This window comes from Camelus ferus, chromosome 4 (assembly GCF_009834535.1).
Source record: "Camelus ferus isolate YT-003-E chromosome 4, BCGSAC_Cfer_1.0, whole genome shotgun sequence".
Lineage (NCBI taxonomy): Eukaryota > Metazoa > Chordata > Mammalia > Artiodactyla > Camelidae > Camelus > Camelus ferus.
In genome coordinates this window covers 39,531,688-39,553,527 of record NC_045699.1, presented here as the reverse complement: position 1 = coordinate 39,553,527, position 21,840 = coordinate 39,531,688, and the positions used below count along the sequence as shown (strand labels likewise).

General features: G+C 37.6%; 1 protein-coding gene across 9 annotated transcripts in view; it reads right to left on the bottom strand.

The window, feature by feature from the left end:
- GCNT1 (glucosaminyl (N-acetyl) transferase 1) overlaps positions 1-21,840 on the bottom strand; it is a 143,581-nt gene that overhangs the window by 104,448 nt on the left and 17,293 nt on the right. For 6 of the 9 annotated variants that reach the window (XR_004319284.1, XR_004319285.1, XR_004319286.1 and 3 more), the window contains exon 3: positions 6,618-6,766. The exons of 1 other annotated variant lie outside the window; for it this stretch is intronic. Coding sequence is in view for 2 of the 8 variants with exons in the window: in XM_032477877.1 (XP_032333768.1) it covers positions 4,131-5,417 (1,287 nt within the window). In the remaining 6 variants the exon portion in view is untranslated. Of the gene's footprint in view, positions 1-1,213; positions 5,558-6,617; positions 6,767-21,840 lie in introns of those variants that run through there. 2 more of the 9 variants (XM_032477877.1, XM_006189004.3) reach the window with 1 other exon arrangement.

The window sequence follows — 21,840 nt, the reverse complement described above, 5'->3', positions numbered from 1 at the left end:
TGAACTGATCTAGGAAGGATCGTGTTTAAAATATTTACCAGCTAGGAGCACAATTTTTTTTAATCTATAGTAGTCTTTTATTCAGATAGATCCCACACATATCTTAAATTGTCTACATTTTACACAGCTTATTGCCATGATGAAAGATAACCTATTCCCCTATATCTTAAAACATCTCTTTTGCTTGAATATGGTTAAACTATTAATTTTGAGATATCTGGCAGTACTTGCCAAATTTTTATCAATTTGGAGACAAGATTCCTGGGCTTTCTACTTGGACAATCGTTATCATCTGCACTAATGAAAACAGTCTTTCCTTTCTCAAGTTATAATTCACTTCTAGTTGGGATTTTATTACACTGAAAAATATTAAATCAATATTCTGATGACAAGCCCTGAAAACTTGAAGCACATATTAAAATTAAATCTTGGACAAGCAGGTTTCTAAAGGATATGTAAAGCTCTCAAGCTTTTGAGAAAACCTGAGGTCAGTCCATGTTGCCCCTTTCTAGAGTCTGTTTCATCTAAAATGGGGCGAAAGAACACCCAGCAGGGTTTAACAGGTCAGGTGAGAAGACATCCGGAGCAGACATTCAATATTCCAGGGGAGGGGGCTGCCCTTTTCCCTCAGGTGTGCCCTCCACCTTCAAACCACAGCAAGTCACAGACCTTGTCAGAATGTGTGGCCCCGGTTCCTCAGTGGACACCAGCTGAAGTCAGTAATGCCCAGAAAGCAATACTATTAAATTGCACTCGTTTTTAATCCTCTGTCCAGGTCCTTCTGCATAATCTGGGTTACAGTTTCTCCCACTGACACATCCTCTGTCTCTCAGGCATTTCTGCCTAGAGAATTAATCTTCTGTTTTTAATCACTCCTCACACAGAACTCTTTGTTGGTTACAAACTATCACATCCAACTACTAAATCTAATATTGAGGTGCTGGCAGCTAAAAAGTAAGAGTAACTTGTGGACACAAGGCATTCGTTTCTAAATAGCTCATTTGAATGGTGATACGACTAGTTCAAATGTTTTCAGTTGTGTCCACATTCGAGAGGAAAACTTACGGTAACCACACTTGCCATGAAAGTACTGCATTTTTTTTTTATGTTTACCAAAATGAAAAATGAGTATTTTTCTAAGCCAACTAAAAAAGTTTAGTCCAGTTGACTCTACAGATGAAATGAAGTAAAACATGGCTTCCTCTTCCTCAAATGAAGACAGAACAAAGTCCATTTATTTCATTAAAGTGACTTGTACTTGATGAATGATACAAATACGCGTCTAGAGACAAGAATGTTTTGCATTTCCAAGGCTGAATGGCTGTTTACCATGGTCGGGGAAGAGCCTAGGTCACTGCCTATAAAGGAAGAACTATTTTTGTTAACTCTTGTCCTTTGTAAGTAATATGTGAATCCCAATCAGTAAGCACTTCATTGACTAGAATCCTTCCATTACAAAACTGCAGTTGATGTACATTCAAGGATTTATTTGGGAATACGATTTCCAGTAATTCCCTATAAAAGACCTTAAATGACAGTAAAAAGAAATTAGTGTTTAATAACTGACATATAGGAAGTAATTTAAATGACGTATCTTTCCCAAAGAACTTATGACATTTTTGCTTTTTCTAAATCGAGTATAGGTTTCCTTTTGAAATCATCTTGATTCTTCAAGTTGCTTGGCTGAATAGGATGAATTTCATTTGTGTTAAGTTATGCTGAGAAGTACAAAATTAATGAGTTCTCATGCCTATATGATCCCTGAAAGAGCCATTAACAATAGGGTGATATTCAGACACATCTCAACAAGTGCCGTACTAGAAAGACGAGATATACAGCTGCATAAAAGATGGTCAGGCCACACTTTGAGTCTGGGGCTTGGGGAAATTATTTTGAAAATCCTGTTTTTATATATATAGTGGAGAAAAAAATCCCTCAAAAACTGCCAATTTAAATATCAATTGGATTCAGTCACGCTACAATAAGAGCACTTCGATTAATGATAACTTCGGTTGTTTGTAAATTTTTTTCAATTTTCAATTTTGCTAAATTCAAAGATCCATTCAACTGAAAGCAAATGGGCACGATATTAACAAACAATGTCTCCAGATGATGGTTATATGGTGTTTACTGTACTATTATTTTTAATTTTCCTATAGATTTGCAAATGTTCAAAATAAAATGGAAAAAGTCTATGGTATAGTATTTCAGACACCATGAATGAAGTTTAAAAACACAAAGCACAGACACAAATATGTCAGTGAAAATCACTGGTTTTAGAATTAAAAAAAAAAAAAAAAAAAAAGAGCCCTAACTCTTTCTTCTGAAAGTTATCATGGAGAAACATGTGACATGCATGAAAAGGACAAACTGGTTTAGAAACCAACAGAGACAAAACACTCTGCATACAATGCTCTCATTGACATCATCTCTTGAATTTTCAAAGAAGTTTTTTTCTTCCTTTTTTGGTCCAACACTGGCTGCCATACTAAATCATGCAAACCATAGCAATCCACTGGCTTGCACATTTACAAATGAAACTTTCCAAAAATGTGAAACTCTCATTCAGGAGGGTCAGTGTAACAAGCCTCTCCATAAAATGAAAATTTCCTAACCCTGAGGAAGAAAAAACAGTTTTCTCAGTTGAATGTTTGAAAACTGTCTGATACGAATTTCTAATATACAATTTAAGTTGGCTAAGTTTTAAAAATAAAGCACATGGATTTGATTCTTATTTAGAGTCTCAGATAAAAGATAAAGCTTCACACTTCCTCTTACATCTTTTGTTGAACAGTATCAGCTTATCAAAAAGGCAAGTTGTTTGCTTTTTTTAAATCTTCACTTACTTTGCGATATGAGACAGCACAATAGCAACCTCAAATCATTTGTCTTTCAGTGAAAAGTAGAGTAAAAACCATATGCTGAGAATAGTATCAATACTGACACAATTTGCTCCAAACCTAATGTTCCCTTTAGGATTCCCAAGCCTTCAAGCATGCCTTTCCCCTATTCATAGGTTCTGGGAGAGAAGGAAACTTACAATGCAAGAGCTAAGGAACAACCAATGAGCAGGTTAACATGAAAAAGGACAGAGGAAGTCAGTTGTTTTCAAAAGGAGACACAGGTGACAGTAGGACACAATAGCCTGGAAGGATGGACACAAGCAGGTCCAAAAGCCACAGCCGTGATTTCTGTACAAATTGCTGGTTTTATCACTCATCATAAGCCTTAGAAATTGTCCAAATATGACGACTCCTCCCTTCTGCCACACCTACTTCGCCCTTTCTATCTTAGCTCTCCATGCTAATTACTGCCAGTCAGATCACAGAAGAGAACTGAGGCTGTAATATGGGGAATAATGAAAATAAGTTTATATACAGCTTAATATCAGGGTGAGGGGAGACTGGAGAGAGGAGTAGATAGACAACTACTTGAAAAAATTGAGTTACTTTGTAGACACTACGACAATAAACAAAGACACCTTAACTTTTTAAATAATCTAAGATGATATCTTTTCTAATAATCTAAGATGATTCACAGAATCAACTAAACTAGTAATTGTGCTTTTTTTTTCTTTTAAAAAAACATGTACATTGTTAAATGAAAAATATTCACGTGCAATCAAGCCCGTTTTTTCAAGTTCCCTGAGATGGCACAGATACACAACAGCGCAATGTTACAGCAGAGGGTAAATCATTTACAATGTTCATTTAAAGTCACATTTCTCTTTCAACAAATATAACCTACAAGATAAATAACCTCCTGTTGGTTGTTGCTATAAATTTATTAAAATCAGGAAAATCATCATATTTAAAGCTCTCCAAGTAATTTTGGCACAGGTCAAGTCTTAGGGTTTTTTGTTAAGTCCCTGAGCTCTTTTAGTAGGCTAGATTGTATTCAGCCTCCTCTCCAGTCACCCGGGCCACCTTTCCTTACAATGCATTGCAACGTGCCCTGGTCTCACATTAAGTCTAAGTCAAGGCTTAAAACTGCAATCTTTCTAACCGACTGTGCTCTGCAGAAACCTCAAAGCTTCTCTGACATAAAGAGTTAGATTCTGTAGGCAGAAGAATCAAATGGGGGTACATCTCATGCATCCTTCTTCTTATTTCTAAAACTGCCACCAATGGTTAGTGTTTTAATGTCTCCAGGGCTTTATGCCGCAGATGCTCGTCCAAACACTGGATGGCAAAGAAGTCTATGTCTGTGTCAAACTTATTGGCAAACAGGTGGTGCACGTGCAGCATCCAGTTCAAGTCACCGGCTCCGAAAACACATACAGAGCGCACGTGGATGCCGCTGCACGGCGGGTAGGGGGCGCCCTTGGAAACATCACCTTCAAAGTACTGCCACTTAACAAACCTGGCAATAGAGTGCATGTCTGACATGTCGTACTTAGAACTTAAGGACAGTGAGCCTGGGACTTCAGGCATCCTCTGAATAGTGGCCCAGAGATACTCGTCTGGGCTGTATGTATCTTTTGCCCACTCCATAAACTTCTGGATTTTTTCATTCTCAAGCACATAGCCCACATACTTCCTACTGACCACAAAATAGGCGCTGCCTGAAAACAGCGGCGTTTCAAGAGGAGGATGTATTTTGTCAGTCCCCATGTTTGTCAGCTTTCCATTAACCACTGTATAGTGCTTTTTCCACCTTTCTTTTTTATGGGCGGGCATTTTCTCGGTTTCTAGGTTGTTCTCGCCCATTAACGACTTGAGCTTCCTGACAATTTCCAGGTTGGTTTTAATCGGAAAATCCATACCGCAGAGATTGATCAAGTACTTCCAGTCCGCACTCATTTTGTAGAGGTCCTGCATGCAGTTGATGTCAGCCTGAACCCGGCTCCACGAGGCATACACCACACTCTCCAGTTGCCTGGCCACAAAAACGTTACTGAAACAAGAGGCAATGCCAATCACTGCAGCCAAAAAGGATTCCTCGGATTTTTTGTCCACGTGAATGCAGTAGAAATTCTGAGGCATATAGATGGCCCTCAGGAGCCTGTCGAGCATTTCGATTTTGTGATGAACCACTATAGAATATGCTATTGGAAACTCTGCCTCTTCTTTACTAAGGGGTTCTACAATGTATTTGCGCTTCTTGATGAAAGCAGCACAATCACTGGTCATGTTGACGTAGTTGTAGGTTGTCCATCGAGGGCGCTTCCTAAATTCCACTGTTAGACTCTCAAGCTTTACCTTTTGGATTTCATCTACATCACCCTGTAAAACTTTGGTGCAATTAATATTATGACTAGGGTTCTCTTCTGCCAGCTGCAAGTGTCTGAAACTTACAAGTTCAGGCTTTTGATGAATTCTTAAAACAGAGAAGGTGACTAGGGAAAAAACAAGAAGTAAGAAGTAGTATTTAGTGGGATAAGAAAAAAGTCTCCTCCTCCACAACTTCCTCAGCATTTCAACAACTGAGGGCTTGGCTTTATTAAGAGCAGTTTCCCAGGCTTCAAGCAGTAATGATTTCCCCTCGATCGTGGCCTGGAGGTTTGTCAGTTTGCATGTTTCAGAAGTGCAAAGGCATCTTGAAATGGAGAATAGCACTAAAAGAAAAATAGAAAGGATATGTGTGCATAAGTACAGTCTTTCACGACATCCTGTGAGGTTCAAAAACTGCCCTCTTTGCTATGAGGTGAGATGTTTAAGACAAAAATAGAGTGGGTCAGCCAGAGGAAAGGAAGCAGGGTTACAGGAAACCCACTGTAAAAAAATACTGAGTGCAAGGATATACTAGAATATCCTGCAATCAACATTTTACCTCTCAGGTATATTGAGGTGCAAAACACAGTTGAAGACCTAGACCATAATCACTGAATTCTCCATAGCTAGTGAGTTTTTGATCCTATGCCAGTGCTAATTAGTACCCCTACCCTTGACATCATGACTATTTTGGGTTCTCCTGACATATCCATTCATGTCCATCAGTTGGCATCAGCGGCCCCAAATATTTGAAGAGATCAGATCCATTCTGCTCTTCGCCAATTTAGGATTGGAGGTGCACTTAAGAAGGTATTCCGAAATGGCTGTGACTTTTAAGAACCTCTGAAGGAAAAGCAGGTCAACTGGATTTTCAAATGGGACCAGAAAGTCTCAGGTGAAATCAAGTCAGATTTGGGACTGTTTTGGGTTGACGTCACTTTGTTCAGCTCCCAACAGTGAGCACCATAGGAAGAGAAGACTTACACAACCCGAAAGAAACAGCTTTGCATTTTCTGCATTAATTATAATAAGTTATAATAATTAAGACTTGCTGAGGAACACTGCTTGTACACAAATTGTAATTTATGGAAGACCCTTCTATATTCAAATTCCATCAACCTAACCCAGTTTTATTATGTAATATATTTACAAATTTACAATTATTGTTTTGTTTTCAAAAGCCGACTTTATAACATGGCAATTGTTCTAATAAAGAAAGTCAAATACCATCAATTATCTCAATACCAGATTTATAGAGATTTAAAAATTTTTCAACAACAGAATTAGCACCAGAACTTTTAAATACTAGGAAATAAATTGTGAATATTACTAATACAAATAAAAATAAATAACTGACTATGATTAGTGTAGAATAATGTTACCAAAAGTACTTAGACTTTTTACCATTAAAAATCAAGAAAAGTTTGGCTCATTTAGTTCTCTGATTCCAGGTTTAGTTCTCTGATTCTCCTGTGCCAATGGAGAGTGCTTCTCATGCAGTCAGGTTTCTTAAAGGTACCAGGCATCCAGCAATGCTGTTATGTTCCATGAGTCTTTTTAAAAAAAAAAAAACAAATATGTGAAACAAAAAGAGAAATGTATGAAAAGATATATATGCATACATAAGTATACATACACGCTCAGAAAGCATACTGGTGAACTAATTCGACATATTCACTTTTTTCTTCAAAATGATAGCTGGTCATATTCGACATATTCACTTTCTTCTTCAAACTGATGGCTGGTTGATTTCTCTCTTTTAAAATTTCCTTCTCTCCAGTCCTTCCCCCCCCCCCCCCCCAATTCTATGTTTGCAGATTGCTAAAGGTTTGCAGACATCCTGCAATTTAGGCTAAACTTTTCTGAAAACTCTAACAGCATCTCCCAAAGTATGTGCCAAGGAATAGTTTGATCGTCTTCTATGATTGGAAAATCCAACATGTCCTATCCTCACTGTGAGGATTCTCAGTGCTCACTGGCTCACTAAGGACAATTCTGCAATTGAATTAGCTGCTTATCTCATCTTCCTCCAACTATCTGGCCTACCATCCCACTCCAAACCTCTACTGGAAGGCAAACACTGGGAGATTCTGCTAAAATACTTAAGCATCTTAACCATTAAAACATCCCTAAACAAAAGTATATCCTTAAGCAATTTCTGCTTAAGGCATTTAAGGAAATCTGACTAATCATCAGTTCAATTTCTAAGCTAACTGAAGAGAGACTTAAATTGCCTCATGCAACAAAGAATATAGATTTAGAAAATTAACTCTGGTAGGTCACTAAATAAATGACAACAACAAACCATGGTCAGGGTTTACCCCTAGTAATTACCAAATAACTGCTGCTCTATTTCCTTGTCCTGCACAACATATCCTTGTTGTTTATTTATTTTACAAATGGTACTTTGTGTCTCTTAATCCCAAACCCCTATCTTGCCCCTCTTCCTCTGCCCTTTCCCTACTGGTAACCACTAGTTTGTTCTCTGTATCTGTGAGCCTGTTTCTGTTTTATTATGTACAGTCGCTTTATTTTCCAGAATCCACATATCACTAATAACAGAGTACTTGTCTTTCTCTGTCTTATTTCATTAATCATAACACTCCCTAGGTCCATCCACATTGTTGCAAATGGCAGAAGTTACCTTTTTATGGTTGAGTAATATTCCACTGCATATATATATTTTTTCTCTCTCTCTCTCTCCATATATATATATATTTCACATCTTCTTTATTCATTCATCTGTTGATGAACAATTTAGGTTGCCTCCAGATCTTTCCTATTGTAAATAATGTTGCTATGAACACTGGGGTGCATGTATCTTTTTGAATTAGCGTTTTCATTTTCTTCTGATGCATTCCCAGCAGTGGAACTGCTGGATCATATAGTAGCTCTATTTTTAGTTTTTTGAGGAATCTCCATACTGTTTTCCATAGTGGCTGCACCAATTTACATTCCCACCAACAGCGTATTAGGGTTCCCTTTTCTCCACATCCTCACCAACATTTGTTATTTGTAGACTTTTTGATGACAGTCATTTTAACAGGTGTGAGGTGGTATCTCATTGTGGTTTTGGTTTACATTTGTCTGATGATACAAAAATGCTGAGCATTTTTTCTTATGGCTCTTGACCATCTGCATATTTTCTCTGGAAAATGCTATTCATGTCTTCTGCCCATTTTTGTATTGCTTTTTTTTTTTTGATATTGAGTTGTATGAGCTGTTTATATATTTTAGGTTAGAACCCCTTATCAGTCATATCATTTACAAATATTTTCTCCCATTCAGTAGGTTATCTTTTTGTTTCATCCAATGGTTTCCTTTGCCGTGCAAAAAGCTTTTAAGTTTAAAAGTAGGTCTCATTGTTTATTTTTGCTTTTATTTCCTTTGCCTTAGGAGACAGTTCAAAAAAACTACTGTCACAATTTATGTCAGAGTGTTCTTCTTATATCCTTGTCTAGGAGTTTTATGGCTTCAGGTCTCACATTTAGGTCTTTAATCTATTTTGAGTTTATTTTTGTATATGATGTGAGGAAATGTTCTAATCTTGTTCTTTTACACTTAGCTGTCCAGTTTTCCCAACACTACTTACTGAAGATACTATCTTTTCTCCACTGTATATTCTTGCCTCCTTTGTCATAGATTAATTGGCCGGAAGTGTATGGGTTTATTTCTAGGCTGTCTATTCTGTTCCACTGATTTATATGTCCGTTTCTTTGCCTGTACCATGCTGTTTTGATTACTGTAGCTTTGTAGTGTATTTTGAAGTCAGGGAGTACACTATCTCCAGAAAAAAAAATTGAATAATGGCTGAAACTTCCCCAAATTTACTTTAAAAAATTAATCTTCACATCCAAGAGGCTCAACAAGCTCCAAGAATGCAAAAGGGACAATCATTTTGGCAGACAGTTTGGCAGTTTCTTACAAAGCTACTTACAGGCTAATCATTCAACCCAGCAATCACACTCATAGCTATTTATTCAAACTGAATACATATGTAGACACAAAAACAGGCATGTGAATGTTTATAGCAGCTTTATTCATAATTGCCCAAAACTAGAAGCAAGAATGATGTCATTTAATAGGTGAATGGATAAACAAATTATGGTACAATTATAACATGGAATATTCAGTGATTTTAAAAAAATGAGCTACCAAGCCATGAAAAGACATAGAGAAAGCTTAAATGCACATTACTAAGTGAAAGAAGCCAATCTGAAAAGACTACAAACTGTATGAGTTTAACTATGTGATATTCTGGAAAAGGTAAAAGCTAGAGAGACAATAAAAGATCAGTGTTTGCTAGGAGTTTGGAGAAAGGAAGGAACCAATGAATAGGTACAGAACAGGGCATTTTTGGGGGTGGTAAAACTATTCTGTAGGACATTGTAATGGTGATTAAAGGATATTATGAATTTGTCAAAATCCATAGACTTGTACAACACAAAGACTGACCCCTCTTAATTATAATTAACTAATAATGTATCAATATTGTTTCATCAATTGTAACAAATGTAACACACTTGTGCAAAACACTAATAAGAAAAACAGTGTGAGCAGGTTAATGGGAACTCTGTGTAATTTTTCTGTAAACTTAAAACTTCTCTAAAAAAGTAACCTATGAAAATTGAAAAAAACAAACAAACAAAACAAAGCTAAACTGGATATTCAAGAAGCTCAGTGACTTCCAAGATGATTAACTCAAATAAATTCACATCTTGATACTTAAACTGTTGAAAACAACTTGAAACGACACTTCTAGAAAAATGAAAACTAAGAGAATTCATCACTAGCAGACCTGCCCAAAGTAAATACTAAATGGAGTCCCTGAGGATGAAATGAAAGGATGCTACACAGTAACTCAAATTCACATGAAGAAATAAAAAGCAACCATAAAAGTACATACACATGAAATGTAATTTTCTATGAACACTTTTCCCATCTGATTTAAAAGATAACTACATAAAGCAGTAATTATAACACTGTGTTGACAGGCTTATAATGTATAAAGATGTAATTTATATACTAATAATAGTATAAAGGAGGGAAGGAGGACGGAACTATACTGGACCAAAGTTTTTACATACTATTGAAATTAAGTTGATGTTAATTTCAAATAGAATATTTTAAGTTAAGAAGGTTTTTTGTTCGTTTGTTTTGTTTTTTGGTAATTCCCAGGTCAATCACTAAAAATAGTAACTAGAGAACATATAGTAAAGGAAACATCAAGGGAGTTAAAATAGCACAGTGGAAAACAAAAGAATATAGTAATTGAGGAAGAGAGGAACAACAAAAGACATAAGACACACACACACACACACACACACACACACAAAACAAATAGCAAAATGGCAGATGTAAATCCTATCTTATCTGTAATTATAATAAATATAAGTGGACTAAGACTCCAATCAAAAGGCAGAGATTGGCAACATTTTTAGTTTTAAAGATTCAACTATATGATGTCTACAAAAGACATGGCTTTGATTGAGAGACACAATTAGGTTGAAGTAAAAGAATGTAAATAGATATACTATGCAAATAATACCTAAAAAAGAGCTACAGTAACTATACTAATCTGACAAAATCGACTTTAAGACAAAAATTATTAGACAAAGAAGGATTTTTTATAATTATAAAATGAACAGAAAGAAGGTCAACAAGGAAACAGTCAACTTGAGCAACATAATAAACTAACTAGACCTACAGAACACTTCACCCAACAGCAAAATACACATTCTTCTGAAGAACACATGGAACATTCTCCAGGTGGGCCATAGGCTAGGCCATCAAACAGACCTCATTAAATTTAAAAAGACAGAAATTATGGCATATATGTCCTTCACTACAAAAGAATGAAATTAGAAATCAACAACAGTAGAAAATTTGAGAAGTTCACAAATATGTGGAAATTAAACTACACATTCCTAAAAAAAAGCAATGGATCAAAGAAGAAATACCTAGAGAAATCAGAAAACAGTTTGATAAAAATGAAATGAAAACAAATACAAAAACAAAAAGACCTTACAGGATGAAGCAAAAACAGTGTTTGAGAGAAATTATATCTGTAAACACTTACATTTTTAAGATCTCAAATCAATAATCTAATCTTCCACCTTAACATGAAAAATGAGGGCAAATCAAACCCAAAGCAAGCAGAAAATATTAGAGCAGAAGTAAATGAAACTGAATAACACACACACACACACACACACACACACACACCCCAATGAAACCAGAAGTTGGCTCCTTGAAAAGATTAGATAAACAAATCTTCAGCTAGATTGACCAAGAAAAAAAAGAGAAGATTCATTACTAAAATCAGGAATGAAAGACGAGACATCACTACCAACCTTACACAAATAAAAAGGATTATAAGGGGATACTATGAAAAATCATATTCCAATAAAATTAGATGACCTAGATAAAAGGACAAATTCTTAGACAAACACGAACTCCCAAAAGTAATTCAAGAGGAAATAAAAAATCTGAACAAAGTTGTAACAAGAAGATGTACAGAACAATGGAATAGAGCCTATTTGTGGTCAATTGATTTCTTTTTCCAGAAGAAAATAGGTTTTATTGGTTCACCGCAGAGAATATATGACAAAACTAATGTATTTTACATGTATAGACAGCAACTTACAATCAATCACAGAAAACAGGACTTACAGCAAAAGCCTAAAGATACTACTATGTTGTCAATCTACTTCATTTTTGTTTCAAACCTTTGCACTTACAATCTCACATTTAAGCATGTACTATTAATATGAAATACTATTATACAGAATACCTGTATTAACTCATACTGTATTATTCTCAAAGAATACTGTATTAACTCATATTATACTGTATTATTCTCATAAAGATCTTTACAGGCAGAGTGACTTTTACATATGGTCAACTGATTTTTGGCATGGGTACCAAGAGAATTAACGAGGAAAGAACAGTGTTTTAAGTAAACGGTGCTGGTACAACTGGATATCCACACCCAAAAGAATGAAATTGTATCTTTACCTCACAACATATACAAAGTTGGATATACAAAATGGCATATGCCCAAAAAATGGATAAAATACCTAAATATAAGAGCTAAAACTGTAATAAAAAGAAAACAGGAGTAAATCCGCATGCCCTAGAATCTGGCAATGGATTCTTACATATGACACCAAAAGCCCAAGTGATAGAGATAGAGAAAGAGTAAGAGAAAGAGAAAGAGAAAGAATGAGAAAGAGAAAGAGAAAGAGAAGGAGAAGAGAAGAGAAGAGAAGAGAAGAGAAGAGAAGAGAAGAAGAAAAGGAAAAGAAAAGAAAAGAAAAGAAAAGAAAAGAAAAGAAAAGAAAGAAAGGAAGAAAGAAAGAAACAAACAAACAAACTTTACCAAAATTTAAAACTTTTGTGGTTCAAAGAACACCATCAAAAAAGTGAAAACACAACCTACAGGATAAGAGAAAATGTTTTCTAATCATTTATTTGATAAATAGCCAGAATATGTAAAGAACTCTTACAACTAACTCAACAAAGAAAAGAACCCAACTGTGGCACCGGTGGAGTTTTTTAAATAAGAAGTAGATGAACTATTCTCCTAAACAGACTTTTCTAAGGATGTGAGTACATAAGGAGTCACCTAAAATTCATACAGAATATACAAAGTTCCTAACCAAAAATTGGATCTCACCTCTTTTAAAAAGGCACAGGTCTTTACCATTCTCATCCATATCCTCAATGTCTACCACGCTTTGAAAAATGATTTTTAAAATATAAAATCACTAGTCTTAGGTTTTAACAAGATGGGTAAGTGTCGATAAAATAGGTAAGTGTGAGAGAAAACAAGACCACACATGGGGACCCCAGTCAACAATCCCAGCTGAACTCAGTCTGCAATCCATCCCAGCCCAGGTGCCAGCCATGTGACTCAGGAAGCCACTAGATGACTCCAGAACCTAGACACTCAAGTCTTAACTGAATCCTGAACCACAGAATGTGTGAGCAAAAAATAAGACGGCAATGTTTTGTGTTACTACATCTGGGGGTGGTTTGCCTCATGGCAATGAGTAGAACAAGTAAGAAACCACATAAACAGAACAGTTGGCAAATAAAAAAGCTCTTAAAAATTAATGACATGACAGCAAAAACACAAAAACTCAATAGAAGCATTGGAAAATAAAGTTGAGGAAAACTCTCAGGGAGTTAAGCAAATAGGCAAGCCAAGTGATGGAAAGATTAGAGAAAAAAAATATAGTAATTTAGAGCACCAGACCAGGAGATTCACCATCTGAACTGAACCTCCAGAAAAGAAAAGAAAAGAAACCTCCAGAAAAGAGAAAACAGAAAACATGGAAGCCTTTAATTAAATAATTCAAGTCTATTTCTCAAAACAAAGGAATGGTTTCCACATTGAGAATCCCTTGGAATTACCAGTACAACAAATGAAAAGAGACCCACACCAAGACATATTCATTAATCATGAAATGCCAGAACATCAGGGGGAAAGAGTTATCACATAGGTTTCTAGAGAGGGGGGAAAATAAGCCACATGAAAAAGACTGAAAAGCAGAATGTCTCCATACTTCACAAAAACCAACCAAAGAAGTCAGATGATAATAGAGCAAGGCCTCCAAAGTGCTAAAGGAAATCGAATTCCAGACGAGAAGTCTTATAACCAGATGAACTAAGTAAATTACGGCTAAAATGAAAACATTTTACATATTGAGAGGCAAGGTTTCAAAACAGTTACCTTTACACATCCCTTTACAGGAAGCTACTGGAGGATGAGCTCCATCAAAATTAAAGAAGAAACCAAGAAAGGGGAGAACATAAGAGTCAGAAAGGGTATCATACATAACACAAGAAGGAAGAAAAGGAAATACCAGGATGACAGGAGACGGACATCCTAGGCTGTGTGTAACAGGCCAACAGACAAACATAGCAGACAGAGGCTGGGCAGAGGCCCGGAGAGAGACGTCTTCAAGAGGATGAAACTGACTGAAACAACTGGAGGGTTCAGGGATGAATCTGGAATACCCACACTGAAAACAAAGCAGATGAAGGGAGTTGGGGAGGTAATTATTGCCTCCAAAGAAATCAGGTCTGCAATGATGACAAAAGCTATCACACTGCAGCCCTTAGCTTAGCTCGGAGGAGCATCAGTCCTCTGGCATAAACACTGGTTTTCCACTCGAGACTCAGTAAAACTCGATTAGGAGCACAGAGCAATGGGAGAGATGGCTGCTGAAGGAGGCTGCGTACTTTGCCCAGCATCACATAACCGACCATGGCGGGTGTTCTGAATAACGCTGCTCTCACTATACACACATGGACGTGCACACCTCCTAGAACAATCAGGATTTTCCTGTTCAGGCTCTCGTTACACCAGAGACTCCTAGACAAGGCGATAGGAAGGGCTTTGTTAGCCTTTACTGAGGCTAAACCTGGAGTATGTAACTGTCAACTGTAATAAAGGGGTAGAATTCAAAAAAGTAAACTCTTTTCTTCAACAATTTCCACCAAAGTAATTCTGGTTTAAGCTGCAAATAAAATGATTATAGATAAGAATAACTTTCTTAGTGCTTATTGTCCCATTCTTTTAAGTAAAGGAAATATTCTTTCTCCAAAAAAATGCCTACACACACACACGTGTGCACATACACTGTGTATCTGTGTAAACAAATAGCTGGGTGGATAAATCAGGGGCCACAACCCATTGCTCTTCTGCAGCAGGAAGCTAAGTTCAGTTGGTCTCTAGTCCCATCAAATACTCCTCACAGGTTCAATTTTACTGACTCTCCAAGGCCTATTATTCTGAGCAAAATATCCACTACTGCATTGATGCCCAGGCCACACAAGTATCTCAGAGGATCGTGACTCAAGCAGGGTGTGCAAATGCCACCCCAAACCAGGCCAAGGGAAGGACTGGGAAGTAGGTAAGATCCGAAGGCAGAGACCCTGCCAATCAGGGTGGGGTTCTTTCTGCCCACTCTGCACCTCCATGGCCTCATCTTACCGGCACGTACCCAGTCTCTGTTCCCGCAAAGGCTTGCAGGGCCTGGAGGGTGGTCTCTGCTGTCCGTGACTCACAGCGGTGAGCTGCCTAGCTTCTCTGAGGTCTCACATTAAAACACAATCCAGAGACCCCAACTGTGCCTGCCTCCTCCAGGCCAGGAAGAGCTCTTAAGGTCCCCAATCCTTAGCACCAGGCTCCACAGTTTAGGCCACTGCTGCCCAGAATCCATCCCAGAGTTTTCTCAGGCTCCAGCCAAGGAAACAGAGGCAACAGCGGACCTTCTATAATCAGGACTGGACCACGGCTCCTAACTCTCTCCAGGAAAGGGCACTTTCTACACAAACTAAAGTCAGATGGTGCGATGAAGGGAGGAGAGGGTCCACAACCCTCTTCTCAAGACCCCCACGTCCCAGAGCCAGGCATAGATCTGGCCCAGAGAATCGCTCAGTTATGTTTGCTGAATGAATAAAACTCAGATGAGGCCCACATTCCTCTGCTAAAAGTTTAACATCTATCCTCTCTCCCTTGTGAGTATCAAAGAAGAGTTCTGTCTCCAGGTCTCTCTACCTGCAGCAAGGACTGTCCTGTTCCAAAGAGTGTATCTAAAAGAACGCACTGCTTCAAGATGAAGTGATAATAAATGATGAAACCCTTCAAACATGAAAAACTGAAGAAGTGGCATCAAAATGTTGAAAGCTAGCAGGGATGAATGTTAACTGACCTGAAGATCTCAGAAAGCTGACCCCTGAAGCAGGCACTGGAATGCAATTTACAGCACGGCTCCTCCCACCCTTTCCCTTCCCTCCCCACCACCAACCACCCACTCCTGCTCCAAAGGTTCCAGATCCCACAACACAGCTCCTCTGGAAGCAGCAGTGAAGTGGAGTTATACCCCACTGCGTGGAATCTACTTAAGAGTCAGCCAGAACTCCCAGATCCCTCCCTCTAGTCTTCATAACCCAGTAAATACCCTCCTGGCCCCAGCAGAAAACTCTGGAAAATCTAAAACAGAGTGTATCTGATCTGGAGGGCAGGAGTACTGACTTAAAATGAGGCAATTAAGTCAAAGGTCCTCATTTCCAAATACTGGCAGGCAGGTGTACACCTTCCAGGCTTCAGCCTCAGAGAACAGAGGACTACCAGATATCCAAGAAAAGCTCATGACACAAAAGAGATCAAAACAAACAGAGAAAAACAGAGGAGGGTATCAGTTAACTAATTCTATATAATCAACTACAATCCTTAGTGACTTAAAACAAAACCAATTTATGTATTTTTTTTCCTTACACCAATTTATTATTATTTCTCACTACTTACTGAATTGGTGGGGCAGTTCTTCTGATTTTACTGGGGCTCACCTAGGCAGCTGCATTCAGATGGAGGACTGCCTGGCTTGGAGGGGTCCATATAGTTCACTCATGGTACTGGATATTAGCTGGGGAGACTCTCGTCTAGTAGGCTACATGAGCTTCCTTACTTGGCAGCCTCAGGGCAGTGTTACAAGAGAACACAGCAGCTCCAAAGCTTCCTAAAGCCTAAGCCCCAGAACATGCACAACATTACTTCTGTCACATTCTATCTATCAATCAGAGAAAGTCACTAGGCCAGCCGTGATTCCAAGATACATAACGTCTACCTCAGGATAGAAAGAGAAGCAAAATCACATTGCAAGGGGGCATGTATACTGCAATGGAAGGAATCTGTAACCACTAAATATTTGGTCACATGGAGAAATTAAGATCAAGCAAAGAGATGAAAATGTCAACATTTTTGGCAGAGGCAGAAGAGAAACTATTGCAGCCATAAAATAGCAGAACAAGAGACAATGAGAAAGGAACAGAGAATAAAAATGAGCTTTTAGAAATCAAAACTATGATAGCTGAAATGAAAAGTTCAACTGAAGAATCAGAAACTAAAGTTAAGGAAAGCCCCAAGAAAGTAGAACAGAAAGATAAATAAATGGAAAATAGGAAAAAGAGGAGATTGATATGGGAGATCTGACATTCAAGTAACAGAAGACCCACAGAGAAAGAAGAAATGAAGGGGAGAAACTCATCAAAGACAGAAGTGATAGAAATGAAGGACACAGGTTTTATCAGACTGGAAGAGCCTTACTGGTGCCCAGCACAGCAGACTAAACACAGTCCTAACTAAGAAAATATCTTATGATATTTCAGAACACTGGGAAAAAGAAAATCCAAGCCTTGAGAGAGGTGATGTTAATAAAAACCAAAAGATCAAGAATTTAAAATGGCATCAGACTTCTTAACAGCAACACTGAAAGCTACAATAAAATAGTTTAATGCAATAGAATAAAATTTAACATCTATCCTCTCTCCATTCTGAATGCCAAAAGAATTCAAGACTAAGTTCAAAATTCCAAAGGAAGACTATTTCAATCTATAATTCTAAATAACCTGCCAGGCTGCTGGTCAAATGTGACACAGACTACAGGCATTTTCACATGCGAAGTCGCATGTACGTTTTCTCAACAGGCTACTGCAAGAAACACACCACCAAGACATAAAGTACTCCAGTAACTATAAGAACAGTAACAACCATAACACTATTTTGGAGTGCTTAATGTGTGCTGGGAGCTCTTCTTAGTGGTCTCCCTAAATAACTCATCGAAGCATCACGGTAAGAAGGCATTATTATTACACAGAATGTACTATCTTCCAGATGAGGAAACTGAGGCATGAAGGGGTTAAATAACTAACAAAATCACTAAAGGAGTTCTTAGGCCAAATTCCAATGGAGTGGGGGTGGGGTGGGTACATCAACAAATAATGCTCCAGATACCAGCTGGATATCCCACAATTTAACTCAATTCTTACACTGTCTAGCCAGAGACTGTCAGATTCCATGGGTTGAGAGTTTAGTCCCACAAGACTGACCTCCACCCACTTGGGCACAGGCTCAAGCGCAGGCTCCGTGCCAGAAGCGGGCGAGATGACCGAGCATGTGCAGATGATAAATCACAGTATCCTGGCCACATAGCTAGTGAGAGGAAGAGCTGACACACACACCTGCGCAGTCTGGCCCCCAGGTTTGAACTATGCAGTCAGCCCTCCATTTCTGCGGGTTCCATATCCCTGAATTCAATTAACCACAAATCAAAGATATTTGTAGAAAAAATTCCAGGAAGTTCCAAAAAGCAAAACTCGAATTGGCGATGCTCCAGCAACTATTTACGTTGTATTTACAACTATTTACATACCATGTACATTGTATTAGCTGTTTTAAATTGCCTACAGATGATTTAAAGTATACAGGAGGATGTGTGTAGGTTACACACAAACACTGCACCATTTTATTAGACTTGAGCATTTGCAGATTTTGGTATCCTCGGGAGTTCTGGAACCAATCCCCCACTGATACTGAGGGACGATTGCACTGCACTGAATCAAGGGACCTGATACAAAAGAGAGCAAACAAATTCCCAGGATTATTGGGGAAAAGAGATCCTAGGGTATGTAGGGGTCCTAGGAAGAAACCAGTCTTCACTGAACCAAGTCAAATGGCTACAGAAGAGATCTAAGACAAAAGGGAGAGAATCCCTACTGGAAATGACTGTATTTTGAAGAGATTTTGACAACTAAGATAGAGTTGAACCAGTGAAATGTACATAGTTAAAAAACAAAACAAAACAAAACAAAACAAAAATATATACACGCACACACACACACACATATGGAAACAAGATATTATCTCCAGGGAAAACAAAAAAGTGCAATTAAAAAACCATGGTATGCTACTATAGCTCAGCTTATACATGGCCATAATGATATAAATATAGAGTCATGGTCTAGTAAAGATTATGATAATATATGGCAGATCTCCAAACTATTTTCAAAATAATACTAGGACATCACTCATCTGTTTTACTTCCATTTTCTTACTTTAGGTATACCGTGTGGTTTTCCAGAGACTACATGATATGTGATTTGTCAACAGACTGAGTACAGAAGTAAGTATTTTCTGGTTTCTAGTAGGCTGTTTTCTATTAAGCCAAACATTAAAGAGACTTGCAAAAATATTAAATGTTTTTATTCTTCTAATTTTTATGAAAGGGTTTTTCATTTAAAAAAAATTACTAATGAAAATATGCCAAGGGCTGATCATTGCTACTGTCATACAAATAATATTTAATGATTTTTCTCAGTTTTAGCTTCTAATACGATAAATGCCAATAAACAAATTGCACAGAAACAGAAACTCTTTGTGATCTTCCATAATTTTTAAGAGCATAAAACAAGTTTTCAGAACTATTGATTGCAAGGATGGGAAACAGGGCTGGGAAGTGAATAATGGGGGAGTGTTTGGAGATTAAAGAGAATCAAATCTTCTTTAATAGTAGAAAGTCAATAGGAAGACTCTAAAATTGAAAAATCTGGAAACAGTATAAGCAGGATATTTAAAGATATGGAACTACAGACTCAAAGAAATATGTAAAAGGTTGAAAATGGTTACCTCTAGGGCTATGCTGTCCAATACGGTAGCCACTAGTCACATGGGGCTATTAAGTAACTGAAATGTACTTAGCCTGACTGAGAAAATAAATTTATTTTAATGAATTAAAATTAACTTTTAAAACTTGAAGTAGTGTAAAATGTCTTTACATTAAACATAATGTTATTCTTTCGGTAGGACTCATTTTCCTTTGATGGCTGCATTGTGTAAGATAGTGCTGGTCGTACTGCAGCACTCATACTGGACACTGACATCATTTTAATATCTCATGAAAACTTTTTTATACTGCTTATCTATTAAAATGATACCATTCTGGATATACTGCAATGCATATATCAAAATTAATATTATATGTTTCTTTTTGCTTTTTTAATGCAGCTACTAGACAATTACACGTGGCTCACATCATATTTCCATTGGACGACGTGGTCCTGGGGAGTAAGACGTTCTAGCGGGGCACTGGGAGAGGACTGCTGTTTTTCATAGCTACAGCTCTTTGTTGGAAGTCCATTCTTCTTGGGTCCCTTTCATTTCTGCACATCTTGCGAGTGAGGCCCTAACTGGGTCATTTTTTTTTTAAGGCTACTTGTATAGCAAACAGCCTTAACAGACAGAGACAGTGCTTTCCTCCCTAGCTGAGGGCAAGTGGGCTTGTTGCTGGGATAGAAAGATAGTATCTCCAGGAGCAAAGGGAAGGCATGATTACTGCCACCATTAAGAATTCGGGTTCCCAAATCTCAGGGTGCCTTCCCTGTAAGCAGCCCACTGCTTGTGCAGGTGTCATCTGGCTCTGTTCACATTGCCCTGCGGGAAATGGGGCTCAGGCACCTACGTAAAAAGGTAATAAACTGTCCTTTGTCCTTGGCCCACAAGTCTTATGTCTTCTGCCAGCACCCACGAAAACTGTGACAGACTTGTTAGCTTTCAAGCAGCGTAAAATCTAAGACCTTTGATAGTTTTTGGCACATTTGTGAAAATATCTGCTTTTTCAAGCAATGTACATTTATAACTTTGATGAAAATAAAGGCTACATTTTTCTAGTCTTAAAGGCAGTGATAAAACCAAGAGCTATGAAGATCGTTAATTAGCTTTTAAACATAACTAATATAACATAACCAGTATTTTCAAGCCTTGGTAAGCAGAATGGATATTAAAATTTCCTCTCTTCCATTTTCCCTTTCTTTTCACATTCCTATTACCTGTTTAATCCCATGCTAAAGCATATTTAATAATTATATAAAAATGTTTTAAACATAGTAAATATGACTAATGAAAGTCTCTATATATGTATGTGTATGTATAACTGAATCCCTTTGCTGTACACTTGAAACTAACATTATAAATCAACTACACTTCAATAAAAAAAAAATTTTTTTAAATAGTCAAATTAAAAAAAACTCTCAATGACCTGTCCCTAATTTTAAATGAAATGAAACTAAATAACACTAGCTTTCATCTGTGTGGTCACGTACAAAAGGAAAAAAAAAAAAAGAAAAAATAAGTAAAAAGTTTTCCATGCCTGAATTAATGGCATGAAAAGTTCTACAGAATTTTTTTTTCACTCTCATTACATTACTGTGGAACAAAATGCCATTTAAATAACTAACACTTGCATTTCATTCATGACTGGAAATAGTATTTATTCTTCTCAGGAACTACCGCTTTCTCCCCTGAGGCCCAGCCAGGGACACAGGGCAGCTGATGGCCTAAAAGAGGAATTGAAACCTATGGTTTCTGCCTTGGCCGGCTTGGCAGGACCCCTGAAACACACTCCAGTCCGCACTACAGAGCAGAAAGCTGCAAGTCCACCTAGAGGAAAAGAAAGGCTTCCAAGAAGGTTTCCTCAATTACAACTGACCTGAATCTTGAAAAATGGGTAGGACTGAGCTATTAGGAAATTGGAATGAAAAGCATCCTTACTTTCTCTGCACGTTGACGGAGTGAAAGTCTTAAGGAAAGGAAGCCGGGAAGGAAGACAAGGTTGCGATGTGTAACAAAAGCTGTTTTAAAAAGAGGAGGAAGGTGAGTAAGAGGTAATGGCTGTTGACCACTCCTGTTTCATGACCCCAGAGGCTTCCCTGCATACTCACGATAAACAGGGGACACACACGCCCCAAATGATGAAAATTGTCACTCATCATGAAAAGCTCT